Source organism: Pundamilia nyererei, unplaced genomic scaffold (genome assembly GCF_000239375.1).
Source record: "Pundamilia nyererei isolate P.nyererei 1_Seehausen unplaced genomic scaffold, PunNye1.0 scaffold00097, whole genome shotgun sequence".
Lineage (NCBI taxonomy): Eukaryota > Metazoa > Chordata > Actinopteri > Cichliformes > Cichlidae > Pundamilia > Pundamilia nyererei.
Genome location: NW_005187498.1, coordinates 1,066,810 through 1,087,798, shown reverse-complemented (window position 1 = coordinate 1,087,798; position 20,989 = coordinate 1,066,810). Strand labels below are relative to the sequence as shown.

General features: G+C 39.5%; 2 protein-coding genes across 2 annotated transcripts in view; both read left to right on the top strand.

Annotated features, from left to right (window-relative positions):
* cfap58 (cilia and flagella associated protein 58) overlaps positions 1–2,886 on the top strand; it is a 24,213-nt gene extending 21,327 nt beyond the window's left edge. Inside the window, exons 19-20 of the mRNA XM_013912670.1 lie at positions 1,303–1,499; positions 2,877–2,886. Of these exons, the coding sequence (XP_013768124.1) occupies positions 1,303–1,499; positions 2,877–2,886 (207 nt within the window). The remainder of the gene's footprint in view (positions 1–1,302; positions 1,500–2,876) is intronic.
* Positions 1,537–19,026, top strand: fez1 (fasciculation and elongation protein zeta 1 (zygin I)). Its single transcript, XM_005740107.1, has 10 exons — positions 1,537–1,864; positions 6,218–6,570; positions 9,747–9,834; positions 12,624–12,710; positions 13,247–13,412; positions 15,846–16,153; positions 16,688–16,768; positions 17,647–17,722; positions 17,810–17,875; positions 18,029–19,026. Exons 2-10 carry the CDS (start codon positions 6,248–6,250, stop codon positions 18,043–18,045), a joined length of 1,212 nt encoding a protein of 403 aa, XP_005740164.1. The 5' UTR covers positions 1,537–1,864; positions 6,218–6,247; the 3' UTR covers positions 18,046–19,026.
* Positions 19,027–20,989: the final 1,963 nt, after the last annotated feature.

Sequence of the window (20,989 nt, the reverse complement as noted above, 5' to 3'; positions counted from 1 at the left end):
TCTAGGATATTATTCATTAACATTTTTTCATTTGTATGGTTGTCACCAAATACAAAATGAAAATATTCATGAAGTGCTGGGTTGCAGGAAAAATGTCCAAATAATATCACAGCATCACTGTTTAAAATAAGTGGGAAAACACACAAAGCATGCACAGAACTCTCTCTGGTTGCTAATTTTCTGTGAAACCTTTAATAAGTCTAGTCCTCTCATGTATTGCTCAGAGCTGGATGTTCCTGACCGAAGTGAAGATCTTGTTTTGATATTTGGAAACTTGAGCATCAGAGTGTGACAGTAACATACAAACTGTTATGTGAGTGCACATGTTCATACTGGCCCAGATGGACCTTTCTGAAAGGTCTAAACCTTGACCACAGAGTCGAAAGTAAGGATTAACTGGATTTAAATCACAGGCTTGGATGAAAAAGGCATCACATTGTTTATTACTGCTGCCAAATATGAGAAAATGCATCCTTTAAGGAAAAACATGAGGTCATTTTAAGTTTCTTTTTTAAATAAACTTTGGCTGGGAGAAGATGGTTTCTGTATCCTGTTCAATTTGACTTCTTATTCTGAAATTTTTCAACATTTTGTAGATGCATTTTGTAGATTATACCCAGTCATGTTACATGGTATTAATTCTGTTATTAAAGCTGTTTCTTTTTAGCACCACTTGCTAATGAGCTAATATTTTTCAGTAACAAACAGTAAAATCTCTCAGTTCAAACATTTCATATGTTTTCTATGTTCTAAAGTAAACAGGTTTGGGTTTAACAGATTTGTAAATCTTGTTTTTGTTTGCGTCTTACATAGTATTCCAACTCTTTGGAATGCTATGTAAACCTTTTGGAGATAGGTAAGTTGTGAACCAGGTTTCTTTGAGCTTCCTAGTTTATCTCAGTATTCCTACCTTCTTGTGTTCAGGCAGACTTACAAACCCAAAAAGATATGTGTACCATAATTTAAAAACATATGCAGAAATCCTTGTGAAACCCTGAGCTACTCAAAGATAGATTCATATTTTAACAGGCAGATTGTTTCCCCCTAATCTTCCTTTTGGAACAACTCAAAAGGGGACTGAAGATAAATCTGACTTGTATATGTGAGAAAACATGAGAAAACCTAAGAGTGCCACTGGTTTATATTCCAGTATATGAATCATTACCTTGTGTCTATCTCTGCATTTTCCTTTGCATTTCCATCATCATTTAAAAAACAAAGCATGTTTTTAAGATGTTTTTCGTATATATGTATATATCTATAAATTTATTTTAAGCTATATTTTCCTCTCTGTGTGTTCAGGTCTATGGCAGAATGTCAAAGCAGACAACAAAAGAAAAGATGCTCACACTGTGTGTACACAGTGGGCTACCTCGCTACAAGCATCATCTCCTACCAAAGCCCCTTGCCTCCCCTCCTTCCTACTTCATGAATATTAGGGAATTAATGCTGGCAGGCAGGGAGAGCAGGAAGGGGCTGGGACAAAGAGAGAAAGAGAGGTTAGTGAGGGAAGCAAGCGTGGGGAGAGGGAGGGTGAGGAGAGCTGATATCGTCACAGGACCTGGCAGTGCGCAGGCTCTGAATGAGCTGGGTTGGCTGCCTATTGATTGGAAAACAACGGGCTGTAGGAGGACAGATAAGGGTGTCTGTGGGCTAACGGATGAGGGTAGGGATACAGACCAAAGCTCACACTACACTTCACCTCCCTGAATTCTCCTCTCGCTCTGTTTTTTCACCCTGGAATGAATGCGACTGCTGCTGCTCATCTCTTGGTTTTGCTGTGAAGGGAGGTGCCTGTTCTTCTTCTCTGAGAAGATCCTGCCTACACACCACGCCAGGACAAAAACGGCTCCTCTAACCACAGGTAATCTGTCTTCTTGTCTGCACTCTAATCCCGATGTCTGTTCTTCCAGTCCTTCCCGTTATTCCAGACCCTCGTTTGCATCTTGCTACCATCTTTGCCTTGTAACCATGGTTTCCTCTCTTCTCTCCCTCCCCCATTACCTCTTTTTTTCCCCTTCCTCTGATGAGCTGATGACATGCACTTGCTTGATTTCCATTTCTGTCATGGCAGTAAATATTGATTTAAAAAGGAATCCTTTTCAGTTTATGTGGGACAAAATCACATTGATATGACTTTTTTATAAGCTTAAAACAATGATGGCTGTAAAAGATGTGACATTTTATTCTATATTCTTAATACACCACAGCCTATTATTTTTAAAAGCACTTAACAAGGCATCATTTGAAAATGCTCAAATGAATTGAGCAAAAGAATGAGGATAAAAGAATTCTTTAGAAAAAAAGAGCAAGGGAGCTGCTCTTTGATTTGTCTGATTCAGCAGTTGCTACTCAAAAATAGAATTAGAGATTTGGTTCCATTGCATTAAATGACCTCTGATGAGTTCAGGCAGTTGGCACTTCCATGCACACCTGAGACCACTACCACTCTCTGTGAAGGTCACATACAAAAAAAGCTGACACACAGATACAGGTACATGCACATCTCTAACAGCTCCATCTCTATACTGTCACCATTTTTAAGGATGCTGTAAACTCCCACCTTTCCTGTGCCATGGCAAAATATTCCACATCCAGCTTAAACTGACCCAGCAGTAAGCAGAAAGGCTACTGCATGATGGGACGAGTGTTCTTAAGAAATTTAATTTGCAATTTTTGTTCTTAGCCTGCCAGATTTTCAAGCAGCAGTTCATCAATTCCTCCTACAAAGAGTCCCCACGGCGAGGTTTGAGTCAGCCACTAATTTCCATGTCTGTGCTCCTTATTTGGGAGACCAGATCCAACTAATTTGGCCTATTGACAGACACAAGTTGTCAGTCACCATTACATGTGTATGTGTTTGTCTTCTACTGCAGTGTGGACTGAAACAAGAGTTAAGACCATTAATGGGAGATCACTAACAAACAAAGTAAGCGAGCTACACAGTGAGGAGAGTAAGAAAGTAAGGGAGAGATTCTGAAAGACGATATCCGGCTGCAGCACTTTGCTGAGTGCAGCGATGAGAAGGAAGAGGCTTGAACAAGCTTGTTTTTAAATGGACTTCTCTGTACTTACCCATTTACGCCAGGCCACAGTCCAGCAAAGCACAAAGGAGCTAAATTAGTCCTCACTGCTGTCTGACACTGCGTCAGGCAGCCTGAGCAAAGCACAACTTGTCAGAAAAGATGTACTCCAGCACTGACTGTCAGCACCCTTCACTCTCTCTGGTGTTATTAAATTAAATCACATACACATACTATTTTTAATTAACATTTATCAGTGTATACTGGTTTTACTCTTCAGTTAAGTTAACTGAAGTATGATATTTATTTATATATTTTTACTACGAACTGTGTAAACAGTAACAGTAATTCACCAATTTAAAAAGATAAATTCTATTAATCTTTTCCACATTTTGATATCAAGTTTGACACTAAGCACCAACTCTAGAACATAAGCTAAACCACAAACTAATGGAATAAACTTTTGAATATAAGAATCTGAGAACTAATTTCTCAAAGGGAACATTTAACATACCTCATCCTGTAAGTTTTCTCTGTTCTTCTGAAGCTAAGCTTAATTTCACAGGAAAAAATGAAACATACCAAGGTAAATACCGTATTTTTCGGACTTTAAGGCACACGGAATTATAACAAAACGTGACTGAAATCTGCTTCGTAAGCATGTCTCTTAACAGGTGCCATTTTGGGGTCCTTATACAGATACCACAATATTATGTTCTCGCACAGTACGTATTACTCTGCGAGGCCGACTACCGTAGCCGTAATGCTCCGACAATCCATCAAGCGGTGCAGCGTCGTAGCTTACCAAAGTCGTACTAAAACATTTTGACATATTTTTCCGTGCCGTGTACCACATAAAATTGGTTCGAGGTCAGTAAGCACAACCAGAATTAATACATGAGGCACCCTGTTGATTTTTGAGAAAATTAAAGAATTTTAAGTGCGCCTTACAATCTGAAAAATACGGTACTATAATAAAACAATCAACACAAAAAAGCTGCAATTTGGAACTCTTATGGTCTCTTGTGTTTTAGTAAAATTTTACCAATAAATTTGTTTATTTTCTAAAACATTTTGAAATACTGCTCTGAAGTCTGAAGTAAAAGCGTTATGATAGTGTTAAAAAATGATCCTTACCTATATGTTTGTATCACTACTGGAACATGAGTCAGTCCATCTGAATGAGAAGAACGTCTTCAGGTAACATTTATTGTGAACAAACGATACATTGATAGCTAATTAGTTTAGTTAATTAACAGAAAATGAAATGTATCAATATTATATGGATCCTTATATTGTATGTCTATAGTAGCACATGCATGTAGCAGTATAGTATGTGTTTATTAGGGGTGCAACGATACAGAAAATTCACGGTTCGGTTCGATACTTTGGTGTCACGGTTCGATATTTTTTCGATACAAAAAAATGTTCATGCTTTTTTAATTTGTCGTTTATTAAAATTATAAATATATATTTTAACTCAAAAGTACAGCTTTTACATTTAATGTTGCTGAAACAACAAAAAATTTTTAAAAAATTAATCTATCTGATCGAGAAATCACTCATCTTTGGAAAAGAGAGTTTGTTACAGAGAAATGGCTCTTTCCAAAATAAAAGCTATACTATACGCTTCTTCTGGGCTATATTCTCAGCAGCATCTTAAACATATCAGGTCCCCATAAGGAGAATCATGTGCTAACGGCTGTCTAAATGACTCGGGTAAAGTTTGTAGCATGCGTGCTTGTTGTTTTTGTCTGCTTCCACTTGTCTTTGCACTAGGATGATGTCGGCGTAAATGTGCAGTCATATTCGTTGTGTTCCCACTAGTGTTGTCAGCGTTAATCTCGTTAAAATGACATTAACGCCATAACGCGGCAAATCTCCGTTAACGAGTTAACTCGGATCGTCCATTGCGTGGGGCTGGACGGTGTCAACAGGTTAACAAGCTAACTGCGCTAACGCACTAGTTCCCACCAATTGAGCATTGTGTGGCACATCCGACATACTGTTTTACTTTTGTCCATGACGCGCTTACCATCAGGGTCATACTTCACATGAAGACCAAAATAGTTCCAAAGGCCAGATCTGAATGAGGGTGGGGGAGGTTCAATTTGCCATGTTGCAACGAGCTTAGCTTCTATCTTGCTAGCTTGCGCTGCGCTCAGTGGATCTGCGCTCGACAGTGCAGCCTAGGCGGAGTAGTCGAACGCAGATCCACTGAGCGCTCAACACAGACAGCATCATCAGAAGAAAAGTTGATCAAATAAATAAAACATTTTGTATTGTTCGATACATATGCGTACCGAACCGAAAGCACTGTATCGAACGCTTCAATATCGATACGAGTATTGTTGCACCCCTAGTGTTTATGTATGCTATCTTAACATGATTGGTTAGGTTTAGGTAATAAAAAGCATGGTTATGTCCAGGAAAGGTTGTGGTGTGGGTTAAAATTGCTCTTAAACAACCATTAAAAAAATAATAATCAGCTGAAATGTATGGAATCAAAGGTTTGGGTTTGTTTTTTTAATTCAAATAATTAATCATTAAGGAAAATGTGCTTGGTATAAACTGAATAGACACCAATGATTTGGCCAGATTCCATTAAATATTTTACAGTTCAATTATGTAATAAAACTGCATGGAAAATGTTCATGTAATCCAAAATTATTCTGTAAGTATTTTTTCAGTGTATATCAAGCAAAGCTTTGACCAACACAAAAAAAGCACGATTATAATATACAATGTACTTTGACAAATGGTTCTATAATTTCATGTCCCAGAATATTGAAGCGCTCATCAGTTAAATCATTGTTGGTGTACTTAATTAACTGGTTTACCAGTAAAGCAAACTGGTTTGGTCCCCCCTGGGACCTGGTCCCCTTCTGGCACACTTACCTCTATCTCCTCTTTGTCTAGACGTGCTGGTGCCATTCCACATGAGGACAGAGAGGCATGATTTATGCTAGACCAGATAAATCCTTCTGGGACACTATTTAATAAAGCAGATGGGGACAGATGGAAATCACGAAAAACCTTTGTGCTGTGACTGACCAGGTCTTTTCTTTAAACACATTTGTGGCCTTGGCTTATTAAGCAACATATGCTCAAACTTAAAATGTCTTGAATTTAAAAGCCCTTCAAAATTCAGCAAAATCAGTTCATTAAATGCTGCATGACTCTGTTTCCTGCAGGACTCAGACATTAACTTGATAGGGGACGCTATGGAAGCCCCTCTTGTGTGCTTAGATGAGGAGTTTGAGGACCTCCGGCCCTGTAGGATGGATGAGATGGACCAAAGCCTCATCAACGACTCCTACTCCACCACCACCACCGTCCCCCTGGCCTCCATCACCCGTGAGGAGTTCTCTGAACTGGAAAACTTCTCTGAGATGATGAGCTTCAAGTCAATGGAGGACCTGGTAAATGAGTTTGACGAGAAGCTCAATGTGTGCTTCCACAATTACAACACCAAGACGGAGGGCCTGGCGCCCATACGCAACCAGTCACACAATCAGGAGGACGAGGAGCGACTGCAAGATGAAGAGTAAGTGACACAATATCTGAAGCAAGGTTTACTTATTGGAATCTTTCAGTCTTTAGTCATCTGTTACTGTGTATTTCCAAACAGCTGTGGTAATAAAGGATGTGACACTGTTCAGTGTGTAAACTATAACGAACCCAGAACAATTTGAGCTTAACTTGAGGCACCAATTCTAAACCCAGCTAAAATCCCTTTAAAAACAGAAAAAAAATAAAGTCAGTTTCTGTTACTGCAGATACAGTCTACAAGGGTTTGTTTTATTTGGAATTATCGTAAAAAAAATAATGTTTGAGTGAAAAAGTTATTAATCTATATTCTGTCTTTAAATTTTCTGTCCCTTGGTGAACCTGCAGGATCTCTGCTACAGTTATGTTGACATAGAAAGTATATGAAAGAACATTTTTAGAAACATGCCTAGTCCCCTAAAGAAATACAGGAGGTAGAATATCAACAGACATAAAAAAAGAACAGCCTTTCATGTTAATCAGTTAGCAATATGCTCATTATGCTTCCATTTACAACACACACACTGGAGGCTGAAACGACTTGGCAGCCTGGAACAAAAGCCAAAACATTTCCACACACAGACCACAACATCCCCAAACATGCAGTCAATCAGCACTGTGACCCCACCCTCCCCACCTCCACCATGTCAGGCTGCATGCTGAATTATTCAGCGTGCAGCGTCGTACGCCTCAGTTGGCTTTGGCTCTGTCCCAGTCTCTGCCTCTCCTCTGACTGCCAGAGCCTCCTCCTCCTCTTGCTAGCAGCTTCTGAGGCGTTCTCTGAATCATGCTAAATATAGCTTGACTGTAGGTGTGACAGCAGAGTTTTTTTTGGAAAGGATTATATGACTTTGAGCAATGATTAATTTCTGGTGAGAAAAGTGAGCTTTTATTGGTTAATAAAGCTCTGAGTGAGTACAGAGCAGAGTGCAAGGCAGTGGGTGGATTGACACACTAGTGTCATAAATAAGGAAACCATAAGAAATACATTTCAATCAGACATACATGAGTGTTCCATGTTCCTCACAAGAGTTTGTCCCATGAAGAGGTGGTACTGGTGTTAATGAAACTGGAAGGTTTGCGTTTTGTTATGTCACACAGGAGCAAACAGGAGAAGCTGACACACCAACAAAACTAATCACCAGTCTAAATCTGCAGCTTGGTTGAAAACCCTATGTGGCACATTTTGGAGTAATCCCTGCACTCCCTGATCTGAAACTCAGCTTTGAGTGAATCTGTCAAGCTGATGGAGAGCTAGAAATTTAAACAGAATGATTCCTGTTGTGTGGCTGCAGGCCAGGAAACACAGCAGGACAGCGTTGGAACATGGACCTCCACTCCCTGTTGGCCAGATGACCAACCATGTGTTATAAACACAGAACGTGCTCTTCATGTGCTGCTCTGGTTTCTGATGTGGTTGTGACTGGTTACGTTGGCTTTACTGCATTTCAATTCTTCAGTTTTATTTATAGGAAAAAGCATCACATAAGAAGACTGGTACCACTTGAAGTGTTATATAAAGCTACAGCCACCAGTCAGCTAGCTAGACTCAGTGTGTAACCAGGCTGAAATAGTAAAAAATGTTCTTACTAGCACTGCCCTTGGCACATACTCATCTGTGATATTAGTGCAGTACTAAATGCAGTAATCCCATCTGGATTTGAAAGCATGTGCGACTAGCTCAAGGCTGTTAAAGAAAGGAAAGATTAGATAAAAATCTTATATAGAATAAGATACTGTATCCTGTAACAATATATTAGAATAGAATAGAATAGAATAGAATAGAATAGAATAGAATTATCCTTTAATTGTCCCACAAGGGGAAATTTGGTTGTAACAGCAACCAGAAAGACACATATATAACAAACAGTACACAGGACACAGAACAGAAATATACACATTTTTTCTTACACATTTACATTAAGGACAATAGTTACTATAAACAGAGTACTGTACAGTTATTAAATTAAATTAAATTAACAACAGATAAGAGGCAAACCCAGGTTGTAGTGTAAATCGGTTGATTAAATTATTGTAGTTAAAGCACAGATGTAAACATCTATGATTGTTGTTTTGATTGTACAGTCTGACAGCTGCAGGGAGGAAGGACCTGCGGAAACGCTCCTTCATGCATCGAGGATATTAGTTATATTAGTTAGTTAGTTAAAATCTGGTATCCTGAAGGGGTGCACAGTATATTTTGTTGGTCAGAAGGTCCTTAATACTGTATAACAGAATAGAAATCCAACAGTTAGAAAATACAGTACAGTGCAAGTTACAGCATGTTGCCTAAACACTTACAGTACACTCAGTGCAGCTGTGCACTGTGTCTACAGTGTGATTGTGGTGTGTTGTTGACACTTCTAAGCAGTTTTTTTTCCCCTGTATTCTGATTTAAGCTCTTTAGTTTTAAAGCAATACCAATGCACTTGAAATCACTTTGTAGCGTACTGCCACATTAATATAAAAAGGCAAACTCTGCGACCAGAGCTGTTAATGATCCTGCAAATTAGAATCGCATTGGCAACAAATATACCTCTGAAAACCCAGAGAGGTGCCATCAGGCTTTGTTAACTTTTAGGAAAACTAGAACTAATCTTTGGCCTGGTGTGTGCAGCCATGACACACAGGCATGACTGGTGAGGTAAGCTGCCAGCTCAATGGAGTCCACTGTGTAAGCAGGCAGAGGCAGTGCCACTGGGAGCAGGGAAACAGGCCTCAGCCAACCTCTGAGTGACACACACACACACACACACACACACACACACACACACACACACACACACACACACACAAGCTCAGACACAAAGGACACTTCTCTCCCAGTTTTTACTTCACTCTGCCTCAGACAGACGCTGGGAGAGTTGGAGAACACTTTGTACAATGATGTGAGGGACTTTATCTAAATCTCTGCTGCGGATACCGTTTAACACGTAGTAAGCTGCACTTCTTTTCTATTGTGCACTGCTGCCCTGCAGCCCTGAACTCCACCACAATGAAATATTGACTGAGTTGCAGAATGCTGAACATAGGGCTGAGTACATGGCTTTTTACAATCAGAAAAACAAATCTATTGAGGGCAAAAGCTGAGGGCAAAAATTGTGTCTTTATACTTCTTTTTGATATTTGCTTGAGTAGGTTTGCATTTTGACATGGGTCTGTGTTGTTTTGCAGTGTGTGGGATGCTCTAACTGACAACTACATCGCCACCTGGGACGGCACCGACTCGGAAGGAATCAACGGCAATATCTCTGACCAGGAGGTACATTTCATGCCACGCCTTCATGTTTAGTTTAAATCTAATTAATATAATATAATATACATGTAGGAATAGCTTTGCACTATTTATATGCAAATTTTTATTCTCATCAATAGTAAAAAAGCACCTTGAGATGACTCTTGCTGTAAATTAGTATTAAATATAAACGAATACACTGAACTGATAGCAAACTATTCTGATGAGCATCCTTAGCACTGTGGTGTAATGTGGGTGCTGAATGAATGGGAAGCTCATTCTCTGGTCCACTCTAATGTTTGTTTACACATTTCATCCTTACATGAACACGTCTGACCCAGAAAATTCACCTCACAGTCAAATATTTACATGTTGGTCTATTCGCTTGCTATGAATGGTTAACTACATTCACTAATTTCTGTGTTTGTAAGGATAATCATGTTGCTTTTCTTAAAGACAAATGCTGTGTGTCATTATTTTCCATCTCGATGTGCTAAAATGAATTGTATGACTAGTTTCTGCTCCTGTAAAATTCATTTCATGCTGACAATTGAAAGCATGCCTGACCACTCGTGACTGGTCTGGCATTCAGCTGAGCTCTGCCTCCTCCTCCTCTGTTTCCTTGATTGCCTGTCAGATTCAGCTGGACAGCAGACACTTAGCGTTCTACGCCATGTTTGGACTGGTGAAGGCCAGAGGAGCTGTGGTTATCAGAGGAGCAGAGGGTGGCTGTGGAAATGTATCACATTCATGCCTTCAAGCTAAAAGTTTTATACCTAGAGAGACACAAAATATTTAACATATGACAGCTTCCTGTGAGGACAATCTTTTCTCTGCATTTATACCTCTGATTGTTTCTCCTGCCACACTTTTTAAATATTATAAAAATGTGGTTCTATTTAACTCGAAATGAGTTGAGCCACAAAATAGATTTTTCTTTTGTAACATGGATATTTATCACTTTCTCATTATTGTATCAGCATGGAGGAACGGATAAACTGTTAAATGCTAAGTTGATAATAAAACGTATGGTAACAGTGCTTAATTAAAAAAATGTTTGGTACATGCACCATCATATGTGATCATGCTATCTATTTGCTCAATAGCACCACAGACAAAGTATAGCTGAGGCTTAATGGAAACCCATAAGTTTTGAACGTTGCTAGAGCAGCCATGATCAAAGTCAAGAGCGCTGCAGCCAACTTAAAAATCAGAAAATTCATCTTCAATAAAAGTTCAAGAGAAAGTGATGTATTTCTCAAATGTTATTTGAAAAATATAAAAACATAAGCTGTTTCACTATAGCTTGCTAATGCTCAGTCATAGTGACCCATCTGCCACTGGGACACAAACGTCAATACAAGAGCATCAAATTTAGGTCAGGCTAATGAGTAATATCACAAACTAACCAGCTCCTATTCGAATGTTTTATTCACTTTTTTATATCGATAAATACATTTATAAAAAATATTTAACTCAATATACTTGCGAGTCATTTCAAACTGTTCTGTTAGTGCTGTAGCCCATCTACAGTACCTTTGTGGACCACCAGAGGTGATTCATGTATCACTAACGTAAAAGGTCCAGGAAACGTTGTGAGGAGTAAGGATATTTCACAAAAATATCTCCTCCTGTGGATCCTGCTCACAGTTCAGGTTCAGGAGACAGACACCCTCTCTCTAGCCTCCTCCTTCAATTCCACACGTAAACAGGATGCAGTCTATTTACATGCTTTTAAAAATGGAATGAGTAAGTGGTTTTTAAAATGTGATAGTAATGTAACAGTAAATTATGTAAAACCTTTTAAATATTTAAACATCAGACTTTGAAATGAACTCAAGTGGCCAGTTGGGGTCTTGGCTGGAGGGCTGCTCTCCTGATGTGGGGACCAGGATGGTCTGCTTGTCTCCACCCCAGACTGAAGGGGAGGCATCGCCTGAATCTGGGGGCTGATTGCCTATCTGGGGGTTATTGGTGTTTGGACCTGGGAGTATAAAGTGTGTGTACGGCATCCATTTCTGTGTGTCTCCAAAGAGGGTGTGTGTCTGCCTGTTTGTCTATGTGTACGTGTCAGACTCCCCCTCTCTCTCTCAGGCTCCCTCAGGTGTGGGGGCCTATTCCCCCTGACACATTCCCTGCCAGTGACTGTTGCCCCCATCTGCTGGTGCATTGGTACTTCTCGGTATCTGGGTCTGGATGCTCGGTTCTGTACTAGCTCGTTCCTGGTGGCTGCTTGGTGGGACCTGGGCCCCCTGGATTTGTCTGCTCTTGGTGGGGGTTGGGGTGTCCTTGGGTCTCGGGCTTGGTCTGCTCCGGTGTAGCCAGTGGAGTCTGTGGGCTTGTCGCTGCAGTCACCTGGGACGTCTGCACTGTGGCTGCTGGGTGACCCCTCCCCAGGGCTCTCCTTTTCTCTTCTCTGAGTGGGAACTGCGGTTGTCCCTGTGGTGGTCCACCTGGGGCTCTCACGCTCTGGAGGGCCTCTACATTTCTGGGGCCCAGGTCTACTGCTTCAGGTCCTGGGGGATGGGGCTGAGCTCCTGACACCCATTATTAAACATTAAATGGAGAAACTTTATGAACACAAGCACGCTCACGCAGACTACTCTACTTGCCAAAGTAAATCTGTCTGCCATTTTTTGCTGGACAGAGCAGGGAAAAAATGAACACAACTCCTGAATGAGCTGTCATTCAAACACACCAATTGATTTTTTTTTAAAGTGTATTTTCATCAATTACTCCAATGCAAAGACATCAGCATTTGACTCTTGCTGGCATCCTCACCACAGTAATCTGTTGGCATAATTTATCATTTGCAGATTCATGAAAAAGAGGAGGAGGAGATGAATGAGAAGAACGACAATGCCAACTGCCTGAATGAAGAGCCTCTTATCACAGCAGATCAGGTCTGAGTGTGTGTGTGTAAAAATCAAGTGAACGGCAAATTTTTTGTGACCAACACGTTTCAGCTTGTGGCCTTCATCAGCGTCATTGCAAAATGTCAAACAGTTTGTGTTTAAATAAAAAACAGGAAACAGAAAAAATCCAAGTGGACCAATCACACCTTCACAAATAAACAAGTTGACCAATTAAATTTAACGAGGTGGTACTGGCTAATTGGCTAATTGGTTAAGCCACAGCCCAAATAGATTCTGGACTGAACCACTACAGATTAAAAGGGGGACACCCCCCAAAATGTCTTAAAGTAATACATACTCAAAATTACACAGAAAAATGCAAATAAGTTAAAATAAAAATAAGTACATTAACATTAAAAGAGGGAGAAACAATACAAAATCTAGTTAAAAACACAGAAACACAAAAGTAAAGTCCACAGAAACTCATTAATAGATAAATCCTCAGTCATGCTTGTAGGGTGCAAACCCTTTAAACAGCTTGGTCAGCTTGTTTATTTGTGAATCCCTCCATTTCTGTGTTCAAGGTCATTGAGGAGATAGTTGAAATGATGGAGAATTCTCCAGATCCTGGTGAAACTGAGGAGGATGAGGAGGAAGAGGTCAGTCACTCCTCCTCCAGGACCAATCTGTCCCTGCTAGAAGAGATCAGGCAGCTGTCACAGGCTTCAAACAACAACTGCTCCTATGAAGGTAAAGCTGTGAATAATCCATGTTTCTGGTTATTTCTTATTTTCATTTGACTTATGCAATGTCCTGACTGAGCTGTTTTAACTAATTTATTCTAATGCTATCGTTCAGGATTACCTCGTAGACTAGATATAATAGACTAGACTTCATAACAAGTGCATATTTTCTGTTAAGTAGCATGTCAGAAATGTGATAATTTCCTATTAAAGTCATCCTTTAGGTCAAAATTAAGGTACATACCTCAAGATAGTAATAAAATACCAAAGGTGTGACTCTCTTATTTGGTATTATCATCAGTTAAAGCTAAAAACTATCATCACCCTTTTCATAAAAGCTCCAACATGAATCCATTTAAACCTAACGCAAAGATACAATGTTCAGGGAAAAATAAGTCTCAAATACAACTATAACTATCCATCTGTATACATTAGTTATCTCATTTAGTTAGTTTGAAGATGAGAGTTTAAGAGGTCAATAACTTTTCTTTACAACTAAAAACTGTAAATAATAATTAGTTAACCTTCTTAAAGAAACATCAACAGAAACAGCATTAAACACGCAGCACATGCGCATCTGTGCAGGGATTATCAGCTATGTCAGTTAGCATTACCAAGCTAACTTTAGCAAACATGAAATTTTGGCTGCACTGAGAAATCACCATATTAAAAACAAAGTAAAATGGTGGTTGTACAATAAATTAAGCCACCCACAACACTAAATGAGTAAAATAAGCCTTTCCTTTTTGGCTACTATATCTAAATGTTGCTTCCATATTTTAGTGGTTTTCAGCTACTTTTACGCTATTTGTACTTCTACTTTTCCACCATTGAGAAGAGCACTCAATAAAAGGTGAATCAAATGGACCATTACGGCAAGGCTGGGATGGTCAATTTGGTAAAGTAAATCCGTTGGGCATCTTTCTTTGCCTTTAGACAACAATTCTGATGGCAAAAGAGCCAAACGGGACAGGCAAAAAATAAATAAATTAATAAAAAAAAATAAAAATAAAAAAAAAAAGAGAAGAGAAGAGCACTCAAAAGGTTACAGATACAGATAGATATTTGGAGTCAAAAGCCTTTTTATATAGTTTAGATTCACAGTTGCAATGTAATGACAAAAAAATTGCCCCGTGACTGACACGACATGTGTGTCATAATATGAACACCCTGCACAATATTCACCTTGCAAATTGGTCACATGTACCAAAGTGGTGGAAACACCTCATGTTTAACCCTTTAAGACCTACCATAGAACCAAGGCCGCCAGAGCTTACTTTATATTTTTACATGCTGTAGTGCCATTTTTGGGAGTATTTCAAGTTGCTATGCATCAATACAACTGTTATAGCCCATATTTTAATAATATGTATGCATTAAGTCCATAGTAACTACATAAATTGCAAAAAAGTGCATTTTTTATGCAATTTTTGAAAAGCTATATGTGGAAGGAAACTCCTCTGGTTTCATATACAAAAAAAATTATTGCGCTAGCTTACACGGTTCCGTTCTACAGGGATTTAAAAATAGTTACGCAAAACCATGAAGAAACCAGCTGTTTTGTTCACATTGTCTTCTTTTTTAAAATAACTGGCTAACACTCTCTAACACCATTCTTTTTTTCTCGGGAATTTTACTATATGAAACAAGTAAATACTGTACAGTGGACGAATACATGAATACATGGATCAAAGACAAACGTGTTTTTTAGGAAATTAAGTATTTAATAATGCTGATAAAATGATTTTTTTCAAGTATCTGGGGGAAGTGTATACTAATTAAAGAGCCTTGGTCTTATTGTGAAATTTAATTGCAGTTAGAGAGATTTGAATAATAATAAAAATAAAAATAATAATTTCAAAATCGATATTCACTCATGTATTCATTTTGTTATTTCACAATTCTTTTTTAAATGGTGGAGACTTTACGTGCAGTAAATGGACGTTATGGCACTATATCTAGTGTGGGTGTAATATAATAATATTTTCTGCCTCAACATGCATTTTACATGATCAAATTTGTAATTCAAAAAAACTTCCCAGTTGAGCTAAAGCATTACAGTATGAGCAGCCACAGACAACGTCTTTAGGCATCTGCGATGTAATATAATGATTACACTGTACCAGCTGCATTGTCAGAAATGTTTCTCCCAAGCTGCTGTTTTGTTTGTGTTCTTTTTACAAAATACTGATTGCACTTCCTTCCTTTATACACTGAGCTATCATCAGGGACTGCTCATTATGTTATTCATACAACAGTACCTTATTCATATAGCAAAATTACCCTGGGCCGCATTAGTATACATTACTGGTAATTAATACTGTCACAGTGGCACCGATTCCCAATAGTCAGACTATTCAAAGAATATTATTTTACTGTTAGCATCCTGCTTAACTCTAATGATTCCCACAACCTTTCCGCTCTCAAATCCATCCTGCAGGCCTGAGCCTGATGCCCAGCTCAGCGCTTGTTGAGCTGCTGCACCGGGTGGAAGTCGCCATCCGCGAGTACTCAGAGGAGCTCGTCAGCCAGTTGGCTCGTCGTGATGAGCTGGAGTTTGAGAAAGAGGTGAAGAACACATTCATCACGGCACTAATGGAGGTGCAGAACAGGCAGAAGGAGCAACGAGACAGCAGCAAACGCAGACGTCGGGACAAGGCCATGAGCCTGCAGGGGGGAGGGACAGTGCCCGTGAATGGAGGCAACGATAGCTCCACAGGCCAGAAGACAGGGACCATGCTTGTTAAGGTGGGTAATGGTGCTAATCTCAAATATTAACAATATGAGGCATTTTATGAATGTGCAGATTTCTTTTTTAAACTTTTCACTGTAAATTACAGGAAGGTAAAACAAGAATGCCTGCAAGCTCTTCCTTTCCCCATCCTCTTTAACTGTTAGTATAATGGATATCTAAAGGCCATTAGCCTCTAAATTATCTTCCAGGAAAGATTATAAAGTGGCTGTGACCCATCATCTATGTACAGTAACTGCCCAGTGCAGTCCTATCCAGCAAAAGAGAAACTGCCTAATGGATTTCCTCTCCATTCGATGTAGCAGCAGTCTGAGTGCTGTGAGTCTGGCTCTTGGTACCTTACTCTCTGTTACTGAACTAATATGAGCGTACCGATGGCTTAAGGAAGTGGATGCAATATATACAATAAATTGCACAATGATACCATGCTGAAATCTGCTGAAGAATAATTTAAAAAATGAATTTTGTCATATGAATTGGTAGTTTGTAATAATGGTCACTATATCTTTGTATGTGTGTGTGTCCTACAGCGTTTCAGCATGGAGGGAATTTCCAACATTCTACAAACAGGCATCAGACAGACATTTGGAAGCACAGGGAATGACAAGCAGGTATGGTTTAAATGTTTTAAATAAAAAACAAAAAAACCCAAACAAACATGCACAGATGAGCCAACCCATTATGAATACTCACAGATGGAACAAATTATATAATGACATATTTAGGCGTTCTCGTTTCATTAGACGGTAAGTGAACAGTTGGTTCTTGTAGTCAGCCGTGAGTGTAAGGCGACTGGCCATCCTTAGGCGTAAGGATGGCCAGTCGGCTGTGTCAGAGAACCTCCTGAAATTAGAAAGCCTGTTAGATGCCTCTGGTGAACAGCTGCAACCACCAGCTGGAACCAGCTACATGGTTTTGACTTCTCAAGGTTCACTGGTGCAAAGAAAATAAAGGCTACCTTAGCTGGCCTGAACTCAGCTAATGCACTGTGGAAAGAAGACCAGCAGGTGTAAGGGTGAAGATCTCCAACTGTATACTGTATGTTGACAGAGGTTTTCTCGGTACTTAGATTGGTTTGCAATGATGGACAGTTCAGATTCAAAGTTTGGTGTTCTTAGAGCTATACTGCAAAACAGGAGCCGGACTAATCCTGGTGACTTCAGGCTTAATCCAGTATTTCAGTAGTACGAAGGTGGCTGACGTCATGCCAGGGCACATCTCCATGACTTAACAGAATTTCATGATATTTTGTCAAAAGTAGCTTGACAAATTGATACTACTCTCATGTTACTTGTAATGTAAAGCTACAAGTAACTCACTAGCTTGATTGCACTTTGGTTGAACAAAATTCTAATTTAAACAAACAAACAAAAAAGTCTAATTTAAAAGAAAAGAAAAAGAGAGAAATGTAATCCTTCAGATTAACAGAGGCTACTTATTACTCTCTTATTAGTCTGAGAAAGCCTTCTGAACCTTTATTCTGTTTCAGTACCTAAACACGGTTATTCCATATGAGAAGAAAAGCACCCCTCCATCTGTTGATGACCTGCAGATGCTCACAAAGAGTAAGACCACATCAGAACATCTGTAATAGAGCCAAATAAAAGGCAGAAGTAGTACATTCAGCCCTGTTGTCTGCTTTTTTCATGCAGTACTCTATGCCATGAAGGAGGACAGTGAGAAGGTGCCTACACTGCTGACCGACTACATCTTAAAAGGTAAATGCAAACACAGTCTTCTACTCACTTTTGTAGCGTTTTACACAGCACAGTGGAAAACAGGGACATTTTCTGTTCTTGAAATATTGCCTGTCTGAACTTCTTGGATGTTGGAAACTATATCAAGGCAGTTTGTTCTGTCTTCCTCTTCAGTCCTGTGTCCTACCTAAAGCGCCACCAAGCCAGAGGCAGCAGTGTGATGGAAACTTCCTTCTCCAAGGGCATTTCTGACCTTACTTTCCTCTGGTTCAAGCTGCATGACCTCCCCTCTTTTACCATTACCAACTATGGATCCTCACCATCAACATTATCATATTCACCTCAACTACAACTACTGCCTTTCGCTGAGCTCACTTCCTCCCTTCCCTGCGCATCAAACTCAGGCCACAAAACGGTGACCATCTGAATAACAAGTGGAACAGCCGATTCCCACTTTTAACAGACTTCACTTATGGAGCATGACATGCTATTAATGACCATAACACCACTTTGGTACAGTGATACAGAGTTATTACTGCTTTCTTTTCCTTCATTACTTTACTTTCTCTTGTTTTTAATTCTAACTGAATTTCATTGATTTTTGAAATCATAAAATGACCTCTTAACCAGTGATGGTTTTGTACATTGATTCTTTTCATAAGGACTACACTGTCAGAAAAATGAAACTACATACTGCATCCACACACGTCTTCGTATGGTTTCTGATTAAAAAAGTGATTAATCTGAATACAAAAGCCATGCACTTTTATCTGCCAACTTAGCACTGTTACTCCGTGTACAGGAGCGGAAACAATACTATTACGGGTGCAGTGCAGTGCAGTGAATTACAAAGCTTTTTTTCTTTACTTTTTGCTTTTTGCTAATTATCCAGTGCTCTTCTGACTTATTTCTAATTTCTTTTTACGTGTATCTAAATATTTGATATGGACTCTGTTTATTTTGTACTTTTATTTACTGTGTCATCAGAGTGACAGGTATCTGTGCATTCATCCCTATCCAACTACATGGAGATATATCAGTGGATATCATCCCCCGATGAAAGAAGCTCATTTCAACAGAGTTGTGCATATTAGCATATTTATGACTTCCTTTGTGTCATGTAGGTGAATGTTACATCGCTAATTGCAAATTCTAATAAACATTCTACCCCAGTTGTGTGTTCATTTGCTTCTGTTTTGCATTTAGTATGATCACTCCTGATAAATTACACAATTTTTTTTTCTTTTTTCATTTGAATCTATTCTTTGGAAACTTTGACTTTTACAAGTTATCAAAAAAGACCGACAAAAATGTTTATTTCCTCAGGACTACTGTGTGAGTGCAATTTTGACTGGGGATACACATGTAGTTTCTAATATTCCAGTCCAATAATATATATCCTAATATTCCAATATGTCTGGATGTGTTTCAACAGCTGCCAAATGGCCAAGATGCTTTTAGAAGCTCTTATGTTTCTGTAATGTGTCTAAAATTTGGCAAAGACTTTTTTTGAGAAGGATCTTTATCGGATGCTGATAATACCTACATTTAGAAAAAAACAGGAATTCAGTGCACAATGTTCCTGCTCACTGCAAATTTATTGTGACTAAAGAGATTATTTAAAAATGATTATTATTTGTTTCAAAACAAAAAAAATTCTCACTTTCCATGAAAACAAACTCTACAATTATAAGTATTTTATCATATTTCTGCCCTATATTAAACAAACACAGATTTATTGAGGACAGTATAAATCAGGCTTACACAATTCAGCCATACGCCACATCTGTGAAATAGTAAGATCTTGCTCAAGCTCTGTCATGATAGGAGGCAATAAGACGCAGGGTTTATTCAGCACGGACTACTTTTATTGAACTGTAGCACCAGTGTACGTGGCTACATCAATTTTCCAAAAACATACAGTGTTCCAGCGACCTCTAGTGGCCGGCCCCATAGTAGCCTTACTAGTACAACAAAAATAAATCTCACAACATCTTCCCCTTTAACAAAAGTACTTTAAATATAAAACAGTGTTGTCAGAACGTACGACATCACAGGGGTAGACTACCCTCAGTCCTGATAAGGTATTATTCTGCCCTTAGAACATAGAAAGGAGATAGTCCTCAGTCTCCTTTTGGAGCATCCCTTTGGCAAACCGTGTCCCTATTGACTGGACTGGGCAACAATGTCTTTTCGAGTACTGCAATCGTTTGCCAGGGGCCATTGGGCAGAGGAGTAGTCACGAGGGGTTCCCGTCGCTGTGTAGGCTTGTGCTCTCTGCAAAAGTTGCATGATCTCACCTTGTGTGTCATTTGAAGTCCAATGGTGGGCCACCACACTGTTGATCTTGCACGCTCTCTACATTTAGTTAGTCCTTGGTGGCCTTCATGTAATTGGTCAAGGACACTGGGTCTGAGTGCTGTGGGAATTACAATGCGATCGTGGTAGAGCACTAGACCGTCTGATTCTGAAAGGTGGCTTCTGGCTGCATAGAAGCCTTGCAGTGATGAACTCTTTGCCATTCTCAAAGGCCACCCTTGTCTGATGAAAATGATTGCTTTTTGAAGCTCTGGGTCCATCTGTGTAGCACTGTGAATTTCCTCCAACTTATGTGACTTGATAGGTTTGCTTGTCACTACGTTGCTCACATATACCTTGACCCGGCTGTCTGTCTCGAACTGATAGCATCCATGCAGTGGATGTCTGGAGAGTGCGTCCGCCACCACTAACTGTTTACCGAGAACATGCTCAGCAGTGACACTGAATCACATCAGTCGCATCAGCAGTCTCTGACATCTCAGTGGTGTTTGGTCAAGGTCGTATGAGTTGATCAAAGGCACCAAGGGCTTATGGTCAGTTTGTACACATACATGACCCATGCCTTGGATGTAGCGGGCAAAACGTTCACAGGCCCAGACAGATGCTAAACACTCTTTTTCAATCTGTGAATATCTTTTCTCTGCATCTGTGAGAGTGCGAGAACAAAAAGCAACAGGCCAAAACTCCCTGTCATGGTCCTGTAACAGTGCAGCATGCAGGCCATAGCTGCTTGGACCTGTTGAGCTTAAGGCCTGATGCTTTGATTGTCAGTAATACTGCATCTAAGCGTTGGTCATGCTCCTCTTTCTTAGCCCC